Source organism: Tachypleus tridentatus, chromosome 7, assembly GCF_004210375.1.
Source record: "Tachypleus tridentatus isolate NWPU-2018 chromosome 7, ASM421037v1, whole genome shotgun sequence".
Taxonomy (NCBI): domain Eukaryota; kingdom Metazoa; phylum Arthropoda; class Merostomata; order Xiphosura; family Limulidae; genus Tachypleus; species Tachypleus tridentatus.
In genome coordinates, this window is record NC_134831.1 from 127,356,474 (window position 1) to 127,376,933 (window position 20,460).

Sequence of the window (20,460 nt, forward strand, 5' to 3'; positions counted from 1 at the left end):
AATTGCCCAGAAGAATTATACTTAACTTACACAAAATACACTTGTTTAATTGTCCGGAAACGTTATAATTCCCACAAAAAATACTTGTTAAATTGTCCCACAGAAAAAAAAAAAAGATATATCTGCTTGCTCTCTCTTCTTCCCCTGCCATAGACCAATCTTGATAATTTTAGTTTTATTTGAAATTCTTATTTTAATGTTCATTAAGACGTGTGTCTGATGCTAACATCTATCAAGCACGTGCGTGTCTTTATCAGTCTGTTTCTATTACAGCTCAAAATGACTTAATTAGCAAAATGTTATAATATTAAGCATAAGCACAGGAGGCTTTGTGGAAGTGTGTGTTATTTATCACTTTGAAAGGCGGGATTACAGCTGTCATATTTCCACGTGGCATGACCAGGTGAGGTCAGCCGGAGATTGCCCAAGAGAGAGAGACTTTACTTCTCATAATTAGGTCGAGAACTGATCTCTCGTTAGTCGTTGTAGTTAGCACGATGGATAATTTGAATACCATTATACATGCCAACACATCAAACGTTAAACTTTACCATCACTATCTTCATGTTAAAACATGGAATTCTGAGGCTAATTTTATAAATTTTGTAATATATGGATAACAGTTAGGTTTATTAACAAATGTTTTTTTTATAGAAACAAAACAACAGTTTATATTAGTAAATATGTAAAAACGGCTGGTATGGGTTGAGAAATTTTTTTATCTACGTATTGAGACCAAGATAAAATAAACAACCTAACATTGTACATTGACAATATAAATAATTTAACAATGCGCACCATAACATTTAATTATCGTGGCCAAGACAATATGAACAGTTTAACAATGTGCACGTGTGAATAGTTAAATTGATTAAGTTTTCAATTTTCACTCCACTTCCCCGCCATTTTGGGTCCATTCTGAGTACCCTTGAATAGGGTTTGTTTTTTTTAAAATTAATCCTTCAGGAAGTTCCTGCTGTTCCCAGCTTTTTCTGCTTAGAAAACTCGGTGCCTTCCTGTTACACCCACGTAGAGAGATATTTATCATATCATGAACCTTGATTTTGTGGTACGAAAAATTCATTTAATAGTTTCATATTAGTTGTTTTACAATCCATGTTTAAGTTTATACATTATTATTTTACATACGTTGTGTACATATATATGAATATATAATCTCACACAATTTTGTCTTAGTTACCATTTTGGAACATATAACAGAACATGGCTTGCTCTGAACATCTAGCTTTGTGTCAGTTATCGTTTTGGAACATATAACAGAACATGGCTTGCTCTAAACATCTAGCTTTGTCTCAGTTATCGTTTTGGAACATATAACAGAACATGGCTTGCTCTGAACATCTAGCTTTGTCTCAGTTATCGTTTTGGAACATATATTTTTGTGTGTTTTCTTATAGCAAAGCCACGTCGAGCTATCTGCTGAGCCCACCGAGGGGAATCGAACCCCTGATTTTGGGTTATAAATTCGAAGACATACCGCTGTACTAGCGGGGGAGGCCTATTTGGAACATATAACAGAACATGGCTTGCTCTGAACATCTAGCTTTGTCTCAGTTATCGTTTTGAAATAAATAACAGAACATGGCCCACTCTAAACTTTGCCTTACCTCAAAATAAAGTAAACTCAATGAGGTATAATCCTCTAAGAAATACACTCAGTGACGTACAATCCGCTAAGAAATACACTCAATGATATACAAGTCGCTAAGAGAGAAAAAACAAGGAGCACTTGCAATATTGCTAAGAACAATGCATTAAAAGTCGGAGTAAGTGTAGTGAACTTTTAGCTTTATAGAACTTTTCATTTCGGTTCTTATTCAATAATATGCAGGTGAAGATTGTAATGCATGTCAGAATCTGAAAACATCTCCTAATATCAGAGATTGCAACTTCCTAACAATTTCAAACAATCATAGTCTGTAATAAAATTTATACTCTGAACTATATTAATGATCTAACTTATTCCAAAGTTGAAGCACTTTGAAGAGTAGTGTAATTGATTTCAAGTAAACATACCAATGAAATGTGACACGTAGTTTCAGTAAACGTCAATTTCGTTGATCGTGAGACAGAGACAGCACGAGCGTTCAGAGAAACCTCAAATGAAATTAATATGATGCGTCTATTCACATACCGGTGATTTATTTCAGAATGTGTAAGCTACTCTTCTGACACGTTGGTGGATATAATGGAATCCTAAGAAACAATTTAAAAAATCCATTACTAACACCATCAATAAAGATGCACTTGTCAACAGGTCTACCATGTATGCCTTGTAGTGTGATACAAATAACACAACTTGACTTTTAACGTGTCTATTATTTGTAAAAGTAATCTTAGGAGTCAATTTTGAAGTAACGTTTTATGTCATAGAAATGTTTAAAGACATAACATTCAGTAAGCTCAAGGTGGATTTCATAAATCTTCAAAGAATACACATCTTTTAAACACACGTTACCGAACGTTGAGTTAAGATTTTTCCATGTGAACACAGACTTGGACTTTACACGATGAAGTACAATAAAGAAAATGTTTCATTTTATTGTTGCTATTCAAAGTTTTAGGTGCTTCAATTCTGTATAAGAGCGTAATACCAATCGTCAAGGTCATATATATGTATGTCTTATCAGTGTATGAGATTACAAAGAAAGCTTATCTCTGAAAAGAAGTCATTTAAGGCACATAATTTAGCGCATTTACGACATCCTACAAATGCAAAATGTTCAAGTATTTGATGCAAAAAGGAGCCAGGACTAAACCTAGTTCGAAAATATAATAATATATGTATGATCCTATGCAAACTGAGCTTGGTTTAAATACTGAAGAGAAATATATATTTCTTACACTTATCTTGTCTCGAAGGTTACTGTCCACAAAAACAAAGCAGTGCAGTGGGTGTGGTTCTACTTTACGTGGCCCGGCATGGCCAGGTGGGTTAAGGCGTTCGATTCGTAATCTGAGGTTCGCGGCTTCGAATCCCGGTCGCACCAGACATGCTCGCCTTTTTTCAGTCGTTGGGGTGTTATAATGTTACGATCAATCCCACTATTCGTTGGTAAATGAGTAGCCCAAGAGTTGACAGTGGGTGGTGATGACTAGCTGCATTTTCTCTAGTCTTACACTGCTAAATTAGGAACGGCTAGCGCAGATAGCCCTTGTGTCGCTTTGCGCGAATTTCAAAAACAAACAAACCTACTTTACGCGACGGTTCTATGGATACTAAGCCTATCTTTGGTTCTCTTTCAGAGAGAGGTTATCAGAAGTACAAGAGAGGTTTCTAAAAGCAATAAAAATCTTATTATGTAGAAGCGAGAAGTGCTTAGTTTTAAAAGTGCAAACTGTATTAAGCAAATTGAAAAAAAAAAACATTTCGTCTACTTATGGTCTGTCGTCCAACCATTACCTTAACACAAAACCGTTATGCTTTATTTACAATCCATAGCCGTGAAAATTCAAGCTTTTGCACTAGGAAAGGGCCTGGCATGACCAGGTGGTTAAGGCACTCAACTCGCAATCTGAGGGTCGCGGGTTCGAATCTCCGTCACACCACACATGCTCTCTCTTTCAGCCCTGGGGACGTTATAATGTTTCGACGAACCCCAATATTCGTTGGTAAAAGAGTGTTCCAAGAGTTGGCGGTGGGTGGTGATGACTAGTTACCTGCTCTTTAGTCTTACACTGCTAAATTAGGAACGGCTAGGGCAGATAGCCCTTGTGTAGCTTTGCGCGAAATTCAAAAACAAAAAAGGTTACTTACGTTTGAAAGCTTGCATATTTGAAGAGATGCAACACAACACAGGTAATATAATAGAAATTGCTCGCCTTGAAAGAAATGTAGAGATTTTTCTCCTGTCTTCCTAAGCGCCTTATGTCTTCAAGCCACAAAATTAATGGAGCAACCTAATAGTATTTTCCTCTATGTATTGTGATTCAGATTTTTACAGCCACATTATTTCAGAGTAATTCGTGGTGTATTATTACCAATCACTATATTTATGTTTCTTTACGTGGGTAGAAGATTATCGAACTTTCTTAAGATGTCATTTTATTGATTTCTGTTTGTATGTCAGTGATATCTTATGGATTTGCTATCCAGTGGTACAGCAGTAAGTTCGCGCACTTATAACACTAAAAACTGGTCTTAGATACCCCTGGAGAACACAACACGGATAGCTCATTGTGCTTACTTACAAACAAACATAAATTATTGTACTTAGTTAAGTATAGCTAATATTTTATGTTCAGTAGGCTGTTGTTAATATGTGTAAATTTCGTATTTCACCGAGTACTTGTTGATAAGAGTTTGATATTTCTTCTATAACTTATTTGGTTAGTTTTATTCGCGTTTTTTTATTTCGTTTATTTACCACAGTTTTGTTGACATGTGTTCTTCAACTGTTGTACTAAACTGGATATTTTCTCTATGTAGCTGTCAAATCGTTATGTTTAGTGAGTATTGTTGGCACCTGTCAGTTCAATTGTTGTATTTGACTAAATATATTTGAAACGTGTGTTTTACATTTCTGTATTTACTTTGGATGTTAACTTCAGAACAGAAATTTAAAATTTTCTATGTATATTACATTTTTCTCCGCCTGCTGTTACTGAAGTATTTCTAATTTTTTCTATTTTATTATGACAATTGTCACTGTATAGTGTGCCCCCTAGTGGCACAGCGATATGTCTGCGGACTCACACCGCCAGAAACCGTGCTTTGATACCCGTGGTGGGCAGAGCACAGATTGCCCATTTTGTAGCTTAGTGCCTAATTCCAAAACAAACACCGTATAATATCTGTATTTATTACCGGTACATTTTATATTTATACATAAGCAGGGTTAACATCATCAATGTACATTTATCAACTTCAAATATATATATATATATATTAGTGAAATTAAATAATTATATTCAAATGAAGTTAAATGTATAAACAAAATCATGAGAAAGGACTACGTTAAAAACAGCAAATCCCAATGATTGATTGATTGTATTATAACAATAAAATTTTCAAGCCATAAACCAAAATATAGTAACGTGAAATAAAATACGCTGCATATTTTTAAAAAGGGCCGTAGGGTACAAGCTACAACGTGGGAATATAAAATGTATCTTAGGTTTTAGAGGTGACTGGGAAAGTAGGACCCACATTGCGGTAAGGATACACCATCTATCAGTCTTAACCTCCAATAGCGAGTCTCACATGGAAAAATTAAAAATTAGGAGAGCGAGATGTGGGTACTCAAGCCCACAGCGTCCCAGATCTATATCACGCTTCACTGCCTGCGGACAGTTATGGAAAGGTGATTGATCTCCCAAATTAAGATAAGAACAAGAAAAAGAAAAAAGATAAACATAAAAGAATGAAAAATAAAAAAATTAATAAAAAAATAAGGTACTACCATATGGGGGTCAGTGAGATAAAACTTACCTCTTGAAGCTAGTATTCCTTCTCTCCTAATTTCTAATTTTCTTATGTGAGACTAGCGAATTGGAGGTTAAGGCTGATAGACGGTGTATCCCCACCGTAATGTGAGTTCTACTTCTGCAGTCACCTCCAAAACCTAGGATACATTTTATAATCCCACGTTTTAGTTTGTACCCACAGATCCTTTTTTTTTTAATATACCGCGTGTTTTGTTTCATACCAATGTGTTTTGGTTTATGACTATAATATATATATATATAATACATACATTTTTATAGTCTCGTATTTGTGATATCTTTCTTACTGATATCAGATGTTTCAATATATTTGAATGTGCCTGAAACCTATAATTAATAACGATTAATGAATGCTGATATAATTGATTCTTGAATAAATAATTCGTCCAAGTACATCATGTTCATGTTTTATGTTTCGAATTACACCAGTCCAATATATTATCGAAAAATAAAATTCATAAAACATTCGAACCTAAACCTAACTTTCACAATAACTAACATGCATTACAAATCGTGAGCGAAATTTATTATGTATTCCTACCAAACTTCAACCACAAAACATGTGTAAAAAATATCCTCTTTTGCTGTTCGTGTTTTTGTACAATGTGTGTTTAAAATGCCAAGCAAGTACTTATTAGTGATTTTATTTCACATAAGTTAGCTCGAAGATTTTAGGGCTTAAACAATCGAAAATACTTTTAATTATATATTTATTCCCGCAGTGCTTTATATTACACGTATACGTTCAAAACCATACGCTTATCACATGTTAACATGCATTCAGACGTGTTTGCACAATCAACCACGTTTGCCTTCATTACAACTTTACTTTGCAATAATTTAGCTTTGGCTCGTTTCATAGACTGGTATAAGCATCTTTTAACTACGTTTTTCTTTAATAAGGATTTTATTTCTTACTTTTATGTAAAATCGTATCATACACCGAATTCTCATAACTGTTTCATATTTAGTGCACCATTATAAACACCATTACTATACTTTATTGGTTACTTTATGTGTAACTGCATTAAATAAAACATATACGTGAGTTTCTTTGTCTGATCTGTAAAATTTTCTTCAAACAGACCAGGATTTATCCATCTAATACATACTATTTGCAAGAAATTGCAGCTTAAATGCCTGTGAAACAGCGGTAAGTAGTCGGATTTACAAAACCGAAGGTTCGTTTCCGCTCGGAACACAGATAGCCCTATGTAAATTTGCTATAAGAAAACACATACTCTCTACCTTTAGTTGTATCATTTAACCTTGATCATGGATGTTTAACATTTCAATCTTTGCTCAGTTTTCTTTGTTATTTAATTATCTTAACGTCTGATGAAACCAAACTACCTGCCTAGATCAAAACTAAATCTTAATATTATTATACTGCATTTACTTTATAAAATCATACATTAATTTGTGTTTGTCAATTACTTTGTTCGTCCGATCTTAGCAGACGGATTCGAGGTGGCTCAGAGGTTGGATAGGAATTGTTATTATTTATATAACTTAGCAGACGGATTCGAGGTGGCCCAGAGGTTGGACAGGAATTGTTATTATTTATATAACTTAGCCACCTACAGTGACTTTGGAGCGGCTTGGCATGCTCGCCCTTTCAGTCGTAGGCTTTATAAGTTACGGTCAATTTCACTATTCATTGGTAAAAGAGTAGCCAACGAGTTGGCGGTGAGTGGTGATAACTAGCTGTCTTTTATCTTATCTTACACTGCTAAATTAGGGACTGCCAGCGCAGATAGTCCTCGTGTAGCTTTGCGAGAAATTCAAAACAAACGAACAAATTTCAATAATATTGGTTTGTTTTAGAGTAAAGCCACTTTGGGCTACCTGCTATGTCCACCGTGAACAATAGAATCCCAGATTTAAGTTTTTACAAGTCTGTAAACTGATTGCTGTTCCATCGGGAGTCCAATAACGTTGGAGTGATTCATTGAAAGAATCAATACCTGGGTCTAGAGTATAACGATACAGAAAGCTTTTACAGCCGATAGTTTTAATTCGTCAATATGCGATTAATTAATTTAGGTTTTTTCTTTCCAACATGATTTTTATCTTTATTACTATAATTAAAATAAACTATGTTACCACTTTTGTTGTGTCTCGGAACACTGGATAACATAACGTTATGATGTTTTGTTAGTGTAACTAAAGACAAACTATGTTAACCCTCCTGTTATGTTTCTCAATACAAGTTTTCAAAATTTTATGATAATTCGTTACTGTTTGTTTGTTTTTGGAATTTCGCACAAAGCTACTCGAGGGCTATCTGTGCTAGCCGTCCCTAATTTAGCAGTGTAAGACTAGAGGGAAGGCAGCTAGTCATCACCACCCACCGCCAACTCTTAGGCTACTCTTGTACCAACGAATAGTGGGATTGACCGTCACATTATAACGCCCCCACGGCTGGGAGGGCGAGCATGTTTAGCGCGACGCGGGCGCGAACCCGCGACCCTCGGATTACGAATCGCACGCCTTACGCGCTCATTCGTTACTGTAAGAAACTCTATTACTTGATGTAAAAAGATATTCTAATAAACTTTTAAGTGCTTTTATTATTTACAGAGTAAGTAGATTATTTGTAAAATAATACAATACTTCAATATTTTTCGTTCAAATCATGTGAATTACAAACACAAGTACGTAAAATTCTGCCGCGAATTAGTGCTTACGTTCTAAAACTTGCAGTTACATATATTCCTATGCAAAAGAGTAAGACGGAGTTTTAATAAATCGCCTAAATGTAATTTCTTTGTCGTCTAAGTGTAATTTCCTTGGCGTTTTTATGGTATTTGATAAGTTAAAGGTATATTAAATCACAATGAATAATATTTAAAGTGAAGGTGTCGATCCTACATTGTATGCCTTGTATGGCAAATTTGCTAAAAGTTTAAGGTATAAAATGGTCTCATCTTTATTTTCAGACAAATTTGGAAATGGAACGCTACCTAAGGGACGAACCTAGAATACATAAATGTAGACAGCTACCAAAGTCTGTTAAAAGCCTGCTTTCACTTTCAAATGACAGAGAATTGTCTTCACGTGAATCTATCTGCGATGAAAGACCGTTGGATCCAAACGGATCTTTCTTCAGTTTCACTTCTCCCTCAGGAAGTGGAAACTGTAGCAACGACAGTGAAACTAGTAGCGGAGGAGAAGACAGGATTAGTGTTTCAGATCTTGACTTGAGTGATCACAATGGTGATAGTGTGACACCTAACGGTCTCAGGAGGAAATGCGTTGAAAGTGGAATGAGCACAGTAATGGATTTCAAGAACAATTATAATTCGATTAGAAACAAACCACTCTCATCACCACCAGGTGGAGGAAGTATTTCAGTGAACTTTCTAACAAAATTAGGTAAATCCCCTCTTTCGCTTCCGTCCTCACCAGAGAATGCACTCAAGCGTCCTTCAGTTCAAAACGTTGACGTCGGTGACCCTTTACAAGTTGCCATGGCCACAGAAGCTTTATTTCCACGGGATATGTCATCGGCATTTGGTCCACGGATGTTAGCAACTCTAACAACATCAGATAACCTGAGTGATTCTCGTTGTCACATTGAGCTGGTACCAGAAAATAAGAGAAGAATCCATAAGTGCCAATTTAATGGGTGTAAAAAAGTATACACTAAGTCATCTCACCTCAAAGCTCATCAGCGAACTCATACTGGTAAGTTGTTCTTTGATCCAAAGTTCCAGTCACAAATTTAATTTAAAATAACAAATAATTAGCTTTATGTGTGTTTTCTTATACGAAAGCCACATCAGGCTATCTGCTGAATCCACCGATCAGCTTTATTATACAAAGCTGCTGACGTAAGCTACTAACTATGAGAATGATACTAGCAGAAAAATAAAAATAATTATTTTCTAAAGCAAATGTGTTTTTTTATATTCGTTTTATTTTATTTGTTTTTAACTTTCTAAGCAATATGTAAACGGTCAATGCACAGACGTACGATAGTTACAGTATTCGAAATATTATAAAACTGTTTTTGTCCCTCGAAAAATTTTGAAATTAACCAAACAAATGGCCTGACATGGCCTGGTAGCTAGGTCTTGGGTTTGAATACGTGTCCCTAAATCTCCCATGTGGTCTAATGGCTAGAATACCTGGCTTTCAATCCTTCTATTCGTTGGTAAAAGAGTAGCCCAAGAGTTGGCGGTGGGTGGTGATGACTAGCTGCCTTCCTCTAGTCTTACACTGCTAAATTAGGGACGGCTAGCACAGATAGCCCTCGAGTAGCTTTGTGCGAAATTCAAAAACAAAACAAACCCGTCCCTAAACGTATTCGCCTTTTTGGCCGTGGGGGATTTATAATCTTCAGTCAATCCAACTATTTGTTAGTAAAGAGTACCCCAAGAGATTGGTGATGATTAGTGTTAACTGGCTATCTTTCTTCTATTCTATCACTGCTAAATTAGAAGCGGTTAGCACAGACAGCCCTAAAAAAAAAAATCCAAACAGATGGACACTAGATAAAAAGTTTGGTAACTCTAAGTGCAATTTGGCTGTAAGCCATTAAATATGTTTAATTTATTTATTTATATATTGAATTTGAATACAACGATGCAACCTATGCTTCATTATTATCTAAATCCAATCGATAATGAAAGTATATAAAAGTGTAATATCCAAATGGTTACCTTATGATTCATCAACAAACCTAAAAGATTAAAGGTGAATTTTACAGAAAAAAGAAAACTTTGCAGTCAAAAGAACTACTTATACTGAGTAATTTTGCGGTTCACATGTTTTATAAAAAAATATGTGCTGATAAATGAAACATAGAACTTGGTGCAGAAAGAGCCCTTTCCTAACGGCAATCCGAACATTTTAGTTTTTACGTTTGCCGCTAGGTAAAGTACTGTGACGTAATAGTTGCCAAACAAACCGCCAACGCCAGCACTTTAAATGTAAATAAACATGGCTAGTGCATACGGAGAAACAGAGGCGGAGTCTGTTTTGACTTTGTGTTCTGAACAGTGTTGAGTAGCGCCATATCAACTCGAACCTACTCTGAACGAACCTAAAACAGTTACTTTTGACACAGATCTGACAAGGTTTAGTGACGAGAACAGTTCCACGAGCAAGAGTAGAGGAACTGTGGTTGATACTGATAGCGCCCAGGCGAGTCGGTCATACCTCCAGTGGAAGAATGGTAAGCCTAAGACATGACAACAAATATGGTCTGTATTATTTCACGTGCAACTTCAAGCATCTCGAACCCTGTCTGGTGTTTATAAATTATTGGTATCACAGACTAGATTTTATTTGTTTATACTTTGCCGACTATGGTAACTAATACTCGGCTCTTTCACAATCATTGTACCGGGTATTTATGACTCGTAACAAAATGAATTTCAATTGTACGTCATAATTCTGTCTATAAAATCAAACTAGATGTAGCAGTCTGAATAGTTAATTTAATATTTACTATAAATGTATAATTTATATGACGTATTCCTTATGTTTGTGCAAGGTATTGGAGTGGTTTATGCGAGCAGATGCCAACCAGAAGAGAGTGCGTTTGTTGTCGCTCATACGACAAGGTGTCAAACCGATTAAAAGTATGTAGTCGGAAAAAGAACACCGATAGATTTACATAAAACACCATCACTGAAAGGAACAAAATGGTCGGCGCGCAACAAAGCGTGTTTGGCAAATATTACATCATAGTTGTGAAACGTAACGGAAACAACCGAACGACCGAGAGGAATTTGAGTTCGAGGACCCGCATATTTTGTTTCATTTTTTACTCAAAAACTAAAGTTTTTAAAAATATGGCAACCACACAGGAAGTATACCTAACCAAAGTACAGTTTCTAAGGCAATTATTAAATTTGTTGAAAATTCCCCTTTGAAATGGTAAAAAAAGGTTGGTAGCTTTGCGCTTAAAACAAACAAACAGACAAAATGCATAACTTCTTCCATATACACAAATTAAGTAGATGTGCAATGTTACTGATTGTTTCAGTAGCAAATTATATAACTAGTTCTCCTCTTGATAAAAGCTCGATTGATTGATTGATTGATTTAGTGTTTTATGGCACAAAGCAGCGAGGCTATCTGCGCCAGACATTCGGTAAAAATGTAAAAAAAAATAAAAAAATAAATAAATGTAGTAATAGACATAAATGGAAATGAAGGTAAAACTAAAAAGTATAAAACCAATGTTGACACCTAGTCTACAATGTTAAGATAGAAGGCAGAGTATAAGAAGTTGTAAAATATTTACTCTAGCAAAAAGGTAATGATCATAACCCGCCAGGAAGACTAACAGGTAAGTTCAAGAACCACCGTCAATCACCTGAAGTTGGCCTTTCCAGCCCTGGTTCCGGGTTATGTGTCATAGCAGCTATTATCAAAATGTAAAAGAATAGAAGTTTTAAAAGATACTCCGCAAAATCGTAATAATGAGTAGCCAAATGTCCAGTTAAAAGATAAAAGTCAAGTAAATGGAGTAAAATTTGTAAAAGTAATTGAAGATAAAAGCAAAACGGCAATTAAAACAGAAAATGGCGTAAAAAACCAATGTTGACATCCAGTCAACAAAAACATTATCAAGGTGGACAGAGTCACCATCACCAATAACTCTGTCCAATGTTACAGATTGATCCTGGGAAAAAATATGTTTAAAATATTGCCGTCGTTGAGAATTGTAACGATGGCAAGAAAGTAAAACGTGGCTGATAGTGATTTGAGTGTTACACAAACTACACATTGATGCATCAGTTCCAGATAAAAGAAAATGATGAGTTAAAAAACTGTGACCAATGCGTAGCCTAGTGAGAACAACTTCCTCCTTCCGAACTTTACGGAAGCTAGATGGCCAAAGTCCAATTTTGGGTTTGATTTGAAAAAGTTTGTTGTCACGTTGCTCATTCCAAGTGGACTGCCAGCTGGCACGGAGCCGAGCCTTGAAGACAACACCATAGTCCATGTACGGAATAGGCATAGGAGTGATGGTGCTGAAGCAGACATATTTAGCTGCCATGTCTGCAAGCTCGTTCCCGCGAATACCAACATGGCCTGGTATCCAGAAAACTGGATTGAAGTAGCTGCTAATGAGAAATGGGCCAGTCGGTTTCGAATATCAGCGAGAATAGGATGTGAGCTAACGTGTAGCGATTCCAAGGCAAGTATAGAACTAAGCGAATCAGTATAAATAGTGCAGTTGGAGTACTGCTCAGCTGCAATATGATCCAGGGCAAGAGATATGGCATACAGTTCAGCAGTGAACACAGAAGCTGTAGAAGGGATTCTGCGCGCAACTACTGACCCATAGTAAACCATAGCAGAGCCCACTGAATTATCTGATTTGGAACCATCTGTATAAATGGGAACTGAATGATTGTTTGAAAGATATTCATTGAATAAAAGACGGTACTTCCAATCTGGAGTATCTGACTTTTTAGGTGACTGAAAGAAAGGTCACATTTGGGGGCTGTAATAAGCCATGGTGGGATGGACCGACCTGTGGAATCTGCAATGTTATCCAAGGACAGAGCCAATTCATCCAATTGCTCCCGGATGCGAAGGCCAAACGGAGCAATGACAGATCGTCTGTTCTGAAAAAGTACTGCCCACCGAGGAAGGAAAACACATTTCCAGGTGGGATGCTTTGGTAAGGAATGAAGTTTCGAAGTATATTGTAAAGATAGTTGCAAACGGCGAAGGTGTAGAGAAGGTTCATGAGATTCAATGTATATACTTTGAACTGGAGAGGTACGGAAAGCCCCAGTGCAGAGTCGAAGTCCTTGGTGATGAACGGGGTCCAGCATCTTTAAGGCCGAGGGTCTGGCAGAGCCATAGACCATTGATCCATAATCGAGTTTCGATCTAATAAGAGCACGATATACCTTTAACATTGAACAGCGATCTGCCCCCCAACTGGTAGAAGAGAGAACACGGAGAATGTTCAGTGCTCTTGTGCATTTGATCCGAAGCTGCTTTAAGTGTGGAATAAAGGTCAGTTTACGATCAAAAATAAGCCCCAAGAACTTGGTCTCCGGGACCACTGGCAGCAAAACTTCACCGATATGAAGTTCAGGATCAGGGTGAATACCCCGTCGACGGCAAAAGTGCAGGCATACAGTTTTGGAGAGAGAGAAATTAAAGCCGTTCGCCAGAGTCCACTTCCGTACACAATTGAGGGCGGTTTGTAGTTGCCGCTCAATATATCTCATGTTTGATGACTGACATGAGATGTGAAAGTCGTCGACATGCAGCCCATTCGCAACAGTGAGAGGGAGTTGTTCAGTGATGGCATTTATATTTATACTGAAGAATGTAACACTCAATACACAGCCTTGAGGGACTCCAAGTTCCTGTACAAAAGAACGGGAAAGTGTCGAACCCACACGAACTTGGAATCTCCTGTCCATTAAAAAAAAAATTAATAAACATGGGTAGATGGCCACGTAACCCATATGTATGGAGGTCTCGCAAAACGCCATACCTCCATATTGTGTCGTAAGCCTTCTCTATGTCAAAGAATATTGATACAAGATGTTGGCGGTTGAGAAAGGCTTCTCTGATAGATGTTTCAAGACGAATTAGGTGGAGTGCTGTCGACGGAACCCACACTGGGTGGGCGAGAGGAGGTTGTTTGATTCAAGGAACCAAACAAGACGAGCACTAACCATCCTTTCTAATGTCTTACAGAGACAGCTCGTCAAAGCAATTGGACGGTAGTTTGAAGGAATCTTGGGATCTTTCCCTGGCTTAGAGAAAGGTAAAATAATAGCCTGGCGCCAGGATCAGGAAAAACATTCTCCTGCCAGATCCGGTTGAAAACAATCAGAAGGACATCAAGAGAAGCAGGAGATAGATGGTGCAGCATGTCATAATGAATATCATCAGGTCCAACAGACGTACTGGCAGACCGATGAAGGGCCATTTTTAGTTCCACCAGGGTAAAGGGACAATTATAGTCAAAGAAACAATCAGTTCGAAAGGAAAGAGGTGATCGCTCTTCCCGAGTCTTGATGGCCAGGAAGGTGGAGGAACAAGCAGAAGTGCTAGATACCCGGCAAAAGCTTTCACCTAGAGTGTTAGCGATGTTCCGAACATCAGTCACCTCCTGACCATCAGAGAGTAAGATCGAGAGGGGGATAGAATTGTAGTGTCCATTAACCTTTCAAATCCTGTCCCATATGATCTTGGAACTGGTGGTAGAAGATATACTGGTTGTGAACTTAATCCAAGATTCCTTCTGGCTGTGACGTCTTACCCACCTAGCATGTGCACGGGCCCGTTGGAAAGCAACCCGGTTTGAAAGTGTGGGATATCTACGAAAAGTATCCCAGGCCCGCTTTTGAGCCTTCCGTGCTAAGTGGCAAGCAGGATTCCACCACGGACGAGGATATCGTGGAAAACGTGTCGAGGTTTTAGGAATACACTGAGCAGCTGCATGTGTAATACAGTCAGTTACCGCTGCTACACAGTCGTCTATTGATGGCTGATTTACGATGGCAGGATCAAGTTCTGCGAGAGCAGTGAAAGTGGACCAGTCTGCCTGATCCAGCTTCCACCGGGGCACGCGGGTAGGGTGGCATCGACCACGGCCAGTCTCTCTCAAAAGGATCGTAAAATGATCACTGCATAGTGGATTACTGTCAACCCTCCATGAAAAATGGGAGAATAATGAAGGGGAGCAAACTGAGAGATCAATAGCGGTAAAAAACTGACTAGGTGCATGAAAGTAAGTGGAAGAACCAGTATTGAAAAGAGAAAGATTGTGATCAGAGAGCATCCGCTCTACAGATCGGCCCCCTCCCATCAATAATAGCACTTCCCCAGAGAAGATGATGTCCATTAAAATCCCCTAGGATTAGAAATGGAGATGGCAATTGTTCAACGAGAGCATCAAGATCTGATTGATCATATGTCTTTCCAGCGGACAGGTACAGAGAACAAACAGTGATGGTATGACCCAAGGAAACACGGATGGCTACAGCCTCCAAGGGTGTGTTGAGTGACAAAGACAGGGTGGGCACGTGTTGATCAACCAACAGTGCCACCCCTCCATGTACTCGACCATCACACAACCTGTCATTTCTGTACAGAGAAAACTGCCGAATGGAGACAGTATTAGCAGTTTTGAGAAATGTTTCTTGTAAAGAAAGACAAACAGGATGGTAGGAAGCAATCAGCGTTTTGATATCATCCAGATTAGAACGTAAACCTCGACAGTTCCATTGTATCAAGGTGGCCATTTTTAAGAACGGGTAGGTGAAGTGGCTGGAGAACCCTTCGGTTTACGGCCACGTCTTTTTTCTTTACTGTCTTTAATCGGAGGAGGTCTATCAACCTCCATGGATCCTGCTCTGTGTCGGGTGGGCAGGTTTTTTGTTATTGGAAGGGGAATCCAGTGACTGAGGACGCGAACGAATAATTGTTTTGTCTCTTGTGGTGGGAGAAAAAGATGTATCAGAAGAAATGCCTGTATTTGAAACTGAAGGACGTGGATCTTGAGGTTTGTTGGAAGGTATGGGAGGAACAGAGATAGGTGTGGAAGTCGATTCATCAACCTTTTTAATCACGGAGGTCAAAAGGCTTTTCATTTGTTTTGAAAATGATTCTCTTGGAGGCACAGAGAGATCTGTCTGCACTCCCACTGTAGTTGTGGAATGAAGTGCAGCAGCATATGTCCGAGATGGAGTTGTGGACAGCAATTTCCGAGCCTCAGGATAACTAATGTTATGTGCCGTTTTCAAACGCTGCACCTCTTTTTCCTCCAACCATTTTGGGCAAGAACGAAAGTAAGAGGGGTGAGAACCATAGCAGTTTACGCAATGTGGGTTCATGTCACAGTCACAGGCATCGTGGTCCTTGCCTCCACAACGAGCACATGTCAGGGAACCACGACAAGATGTCTTTGAGTGGCCGAATCTCTGACATTGGAAACATCGAAGAGGGTTTGGTATGTATGGCCGAACCCTGCAAATGAGATAACCTGCCTTGATGGTGGCAGGTGCACGTGGTGAAGTAAATGTTAAAACGAGGGTACTTGTTGGCAGTGTAATTCCATCTTTGCGAGTGGAGATACGCCTTACTGCAGAAACCCCTTGAGTGGAGAGACCAGCGAGAATCTCTGACTCGGGAACGTTCTTCAAATCCCTTTCAACAATAACTCCTCGTGAAGAATTCAAGGTAGCATGGGGTGTAACCTCAATAGGTATATTCCCAATTGCCTTTGAATTCAAGAGGAGTTCACTGTGTTGGGATGTGGATGTTTCAACCAATATGTCACCAGACCGAAGTTTCTTTACTGATTTTGGAGAGCCAGCAAGTCCCTATAGTCCCTTTTAAATAAAAAAGGGGACATTTGCCCTAAAGGTTTTTCCGAAAGAGAATGTAATATAAGAAAATGAGGTACGTGTGTTACTGATGTTGAAGATTGCTGTTCTGAGTATTCAAGACGTAGTCGCTTACCCATTGAATGTTTTTTTACAATTTTATTTAAATTTTTTAGAGGAAATTCAAAAAACAAACAAACAAGGTTTCTAAAACATAACATGAAATCACCTTGCACTCATACTAGTAATGAAACAGGTTCTAGATTCATAAAAAAAATAATTAATTAAAATATTTAATTGAAAACCTGATTTTTTGTGTACAAAAAACTCGTAATATTTACTAAGACTCTACCCAATTGTTTGAGGATACATATGCTGCATTAAAAGTTTTAGTGCAAATACTTAATGTGTGCAAATTTGTAGACGAACTCGTGCGTATTATACTAAGCTCATTGAGTTTAAAACAAATAAACAAAATACATGGTTTTACTTCTATATATACAAATTGAGAAGATGTGCAGTTTGATTGATTGTTTAAGTGACAAATTGCGTACCCATCTCTGCCCTTAATAAAAGCCCGTCAGATCCGCTTTAACTCTTAATAAAAGCCCGACAGATGCGCTGAAAGACTTAACAAAAGCCCGACAGATCCGCTGAAAGACTATGAGTAAAATTGAACTATTCAGTCATAATAAGCTTTCTTTTTGAAGTTCCTGTAATGTACTTTAAATGTGTTATTTCAAAAGTTTTTACAGGTTATTTTAAGAAGATTTCACTCTTTTGGCTTTTTCTTTTGAAAACGTGGAAAACACGAACACAGTTTTTTTCTAAAAATAAGCAAAAATCTCCGCTAGGATTTTCATTAAAGTTTATTCCTCAAGAAAACTGTTGTAAATCAGGAGAAACGGATCGTAAGTGTAACAATAGAGCGGAGTAAACGTGGCACAAATGACAAAGGAGTTGCGTCTCTTCTTGTTCAAAGCATCCCATTTCACAGTAGAGATGTGGTCAGGATTTCTACTGTCTGAATTTGGTACTTTTAATGCATTAAATTTAATTAGTAATATTGATTTTTGCTTTCAAGTAAAACTATATTCTATATACGAAAAAAAAAAGGTTCTAAAAATATTTGAATTACGAAATACTTGTCTAATTTAGGCTTAATTGCCTGTTTCAACCCTAATATAAACTTGAAGTTGAATGGTTTGAATCAGAAAAGAGCGGGAAGTTTAAACAGCAGTACTATCTTTATTCGCTGTGTTATATCTGGTTATTTTGTTACAGTGTATTTTGGTTTTGTTATGGGAAACAAGCAAAAATGGTGATTTTGTTTAAATAATCTTTTAAAAATAATTTAAATATTTTAAAAATAATAAAAAAATGACTTGTAGAATTTTGTTGTGGTGTGAGTTTTGTTCAAATTCAACGTATTACAGAAACTACTGAAGTAACAATATAGGGTTTATTATACTATATATTTAATCTCTATTTAATATATGAGAAAGTCTAGTAAGAATTTCGTTTAATTTTGGACTACCAAGTTAGCTCACGAGGTTAGGTCTCGATCGGTCAGTTCGTTTATGAAGAAATCCATCCAGAGATAAAGTTTTCCTTCATAATATATAGTTAACCTAATTGGTTTAATAGTTATAGCGTATATGTGAAGAGCGCCTATATCTTAATTTTTATATTTAGCTCTGCCTCTGCGGCATTATTGGATAAATACAAACGTAACCTAATACAATTTATGGAAGCTGCATCAGCGCATACATTTGTACTTTTAGGCACAATTTGTAAATGTGTACATATTACGAGGGTTCAGTTCTTACGCAGAAAGTAGATTGAATCGACTTTTTCTTTGACTAAAATCACTAATTGTGTTATGTATCGTGTGAGTGTTTTTCAGAACTTCTGTGTCACCCATTATTCAGAATTTGAATATTCATAATGTTAAACATGACTCAGTGACGATACAAACATGGGCCAGTTAATTAGGGCGCTCGACTCGTAGTCTGATGGTCGCGGATTCGAATTTTCATCACACTAATCAACCCTGGGAATGATATAATTTGACGGTCAATCTCACTATTCGTTGGTAAAATAGTAGTCCAGTAGTTGGCGGTGGGTGGTGGTGACTAGTTCTCTTCCTTCTGTCCTTACCTTCCCTGCTAAATTATGGACTGCTAGCGCAGATAGCCCTCGTATATCTCAGAACGGCTGGTATGGGTATTAACACTGTTATTGATAAGCAGAGAACAACGTTTTGACCTTCCTAGGTCATCTTCAGGTTAACAAAAACGTTTATACAATTTTATTTTAAATGGATTTCTCGTCATCAAGAAGAGATAGCCTTCGTGAAGCTTTACGAAAACATTCAAAACCAAATCACGTAAACGCAGTTTAATCATAAAATAGTTCTTTTTATCCTCATTGAAAGACTCGCCATGACAAACCTTATAACATGTTAAGGAGTTCTTATGAATTATTTAAGGACGGTTGTGTATCGTAAACCTAAAGAAATGAGAAATAGATAAGATATTACTTGTAGTTTTTATTTACAGAAAAGTAAAAAAAAATCATTAGGTTGAAGGTGTGACATAACAGCACAGTTAATGATTTCAATACTCACATTTTCACTGTCACTATACAATAGCATTTGGGCTACAGAGTGGGCTGCCTCTAAGAGGTGACTTGCTTACTACGGCAGTAAATCAGGTCATCCAGGTGACAAAACTTTTATTTTAAAATATTGAGCTGCAGATGTCTGACTTCAAAACGAATGAAACCTCTTAGGATGTAAGATGTAACGAAATACCAAAATAAATTTTAAAAACTTTGCACTTTAAAGGTTTGTTCCTAACTGAAGACCTGGAATAACATAGTATTAGTACATTAGAAAATAGTAGATTTTTAATCTTTTCATACGCACAAAAATCCAGTTCCAAAAAATTGTAAATATATTTTATTCAGAATGTTTTATTATTTAAAAGTGAAGTTGGTGATTGAAACAACGTTTTCAGCTGTTTTTAAAGTGTCCTAGTTTAACAGTGTATTTTCACTTTCCATTTTAGCTTGGTATAATAATATTACTACAAACTGTGAATTAGGTGTATTTCGTGATTCATTACCATTTAAATTTGTTTATGTTTGACTCGGTTCAAAAATTATGCAGTCTCACTCATTTATGTCTAAAAATACCCACTACACCTTTCCCCCAGTGACACAGCGGTATGTCTGCAGTGCACAGGTGGGATGTTGTGCAATTTGTGCTAAATTCTAAACAAACAAACACAACCAGAGTGCCATTTTTGTGGCTAAATGTTAAAAAATTAATTTTCTATATTAATTACTGGTCATATTAATTTGTCGCTTTATTGCTTTGAATAAATAGGATTTTGTTATTGACGTATCTTAAGCCTAATTTGAAAAAGTATAAATAAGTGTATGTTGCATATTTCGCTCCTTGTTGATACAGCATTCAGTCTTCGAATTCTCAACGCTACAATGAGGTATTTGATTCCTCTCGGTTGGACATAGCAGATAGACCAATGTGGTTTTTGGATACGAAAACACGTATCCACACATAATAAATATATATCATTATTTTAACAAATCTAGATTCATGAAAACATACACAAACAACGCTAACGAAAACACTTGCTTCTATTTG

General features: G+C 37.0%; 1 protein-coding gene across 3 annotated transcripts in view; it reads left to right on the top strand.

Moving 5' to 3' along the window:
* The window catches only part of LOC143256554 (Krueppel-like factor 7), a 132,347-nt gene that overhangs the window by 97,596 nt on the left and 14,291 nt on the right, over positions 1 to 20,460 (top strand). For all 3 annotated transcript variants that reach the window (XM_076513915.1, XM_076513913.1, XM_076513914.1), the window contains exon 2: positions 8,409 to 9,156. In XM_076513915.1, the coding sequence (XP_076370030.1) occupies positions 8,409 to 9,156 (748 nt within the window). The remainder of the gene's footprint in view (positions 1 to 8,408; positions 9,157 to 20,460) is intronic.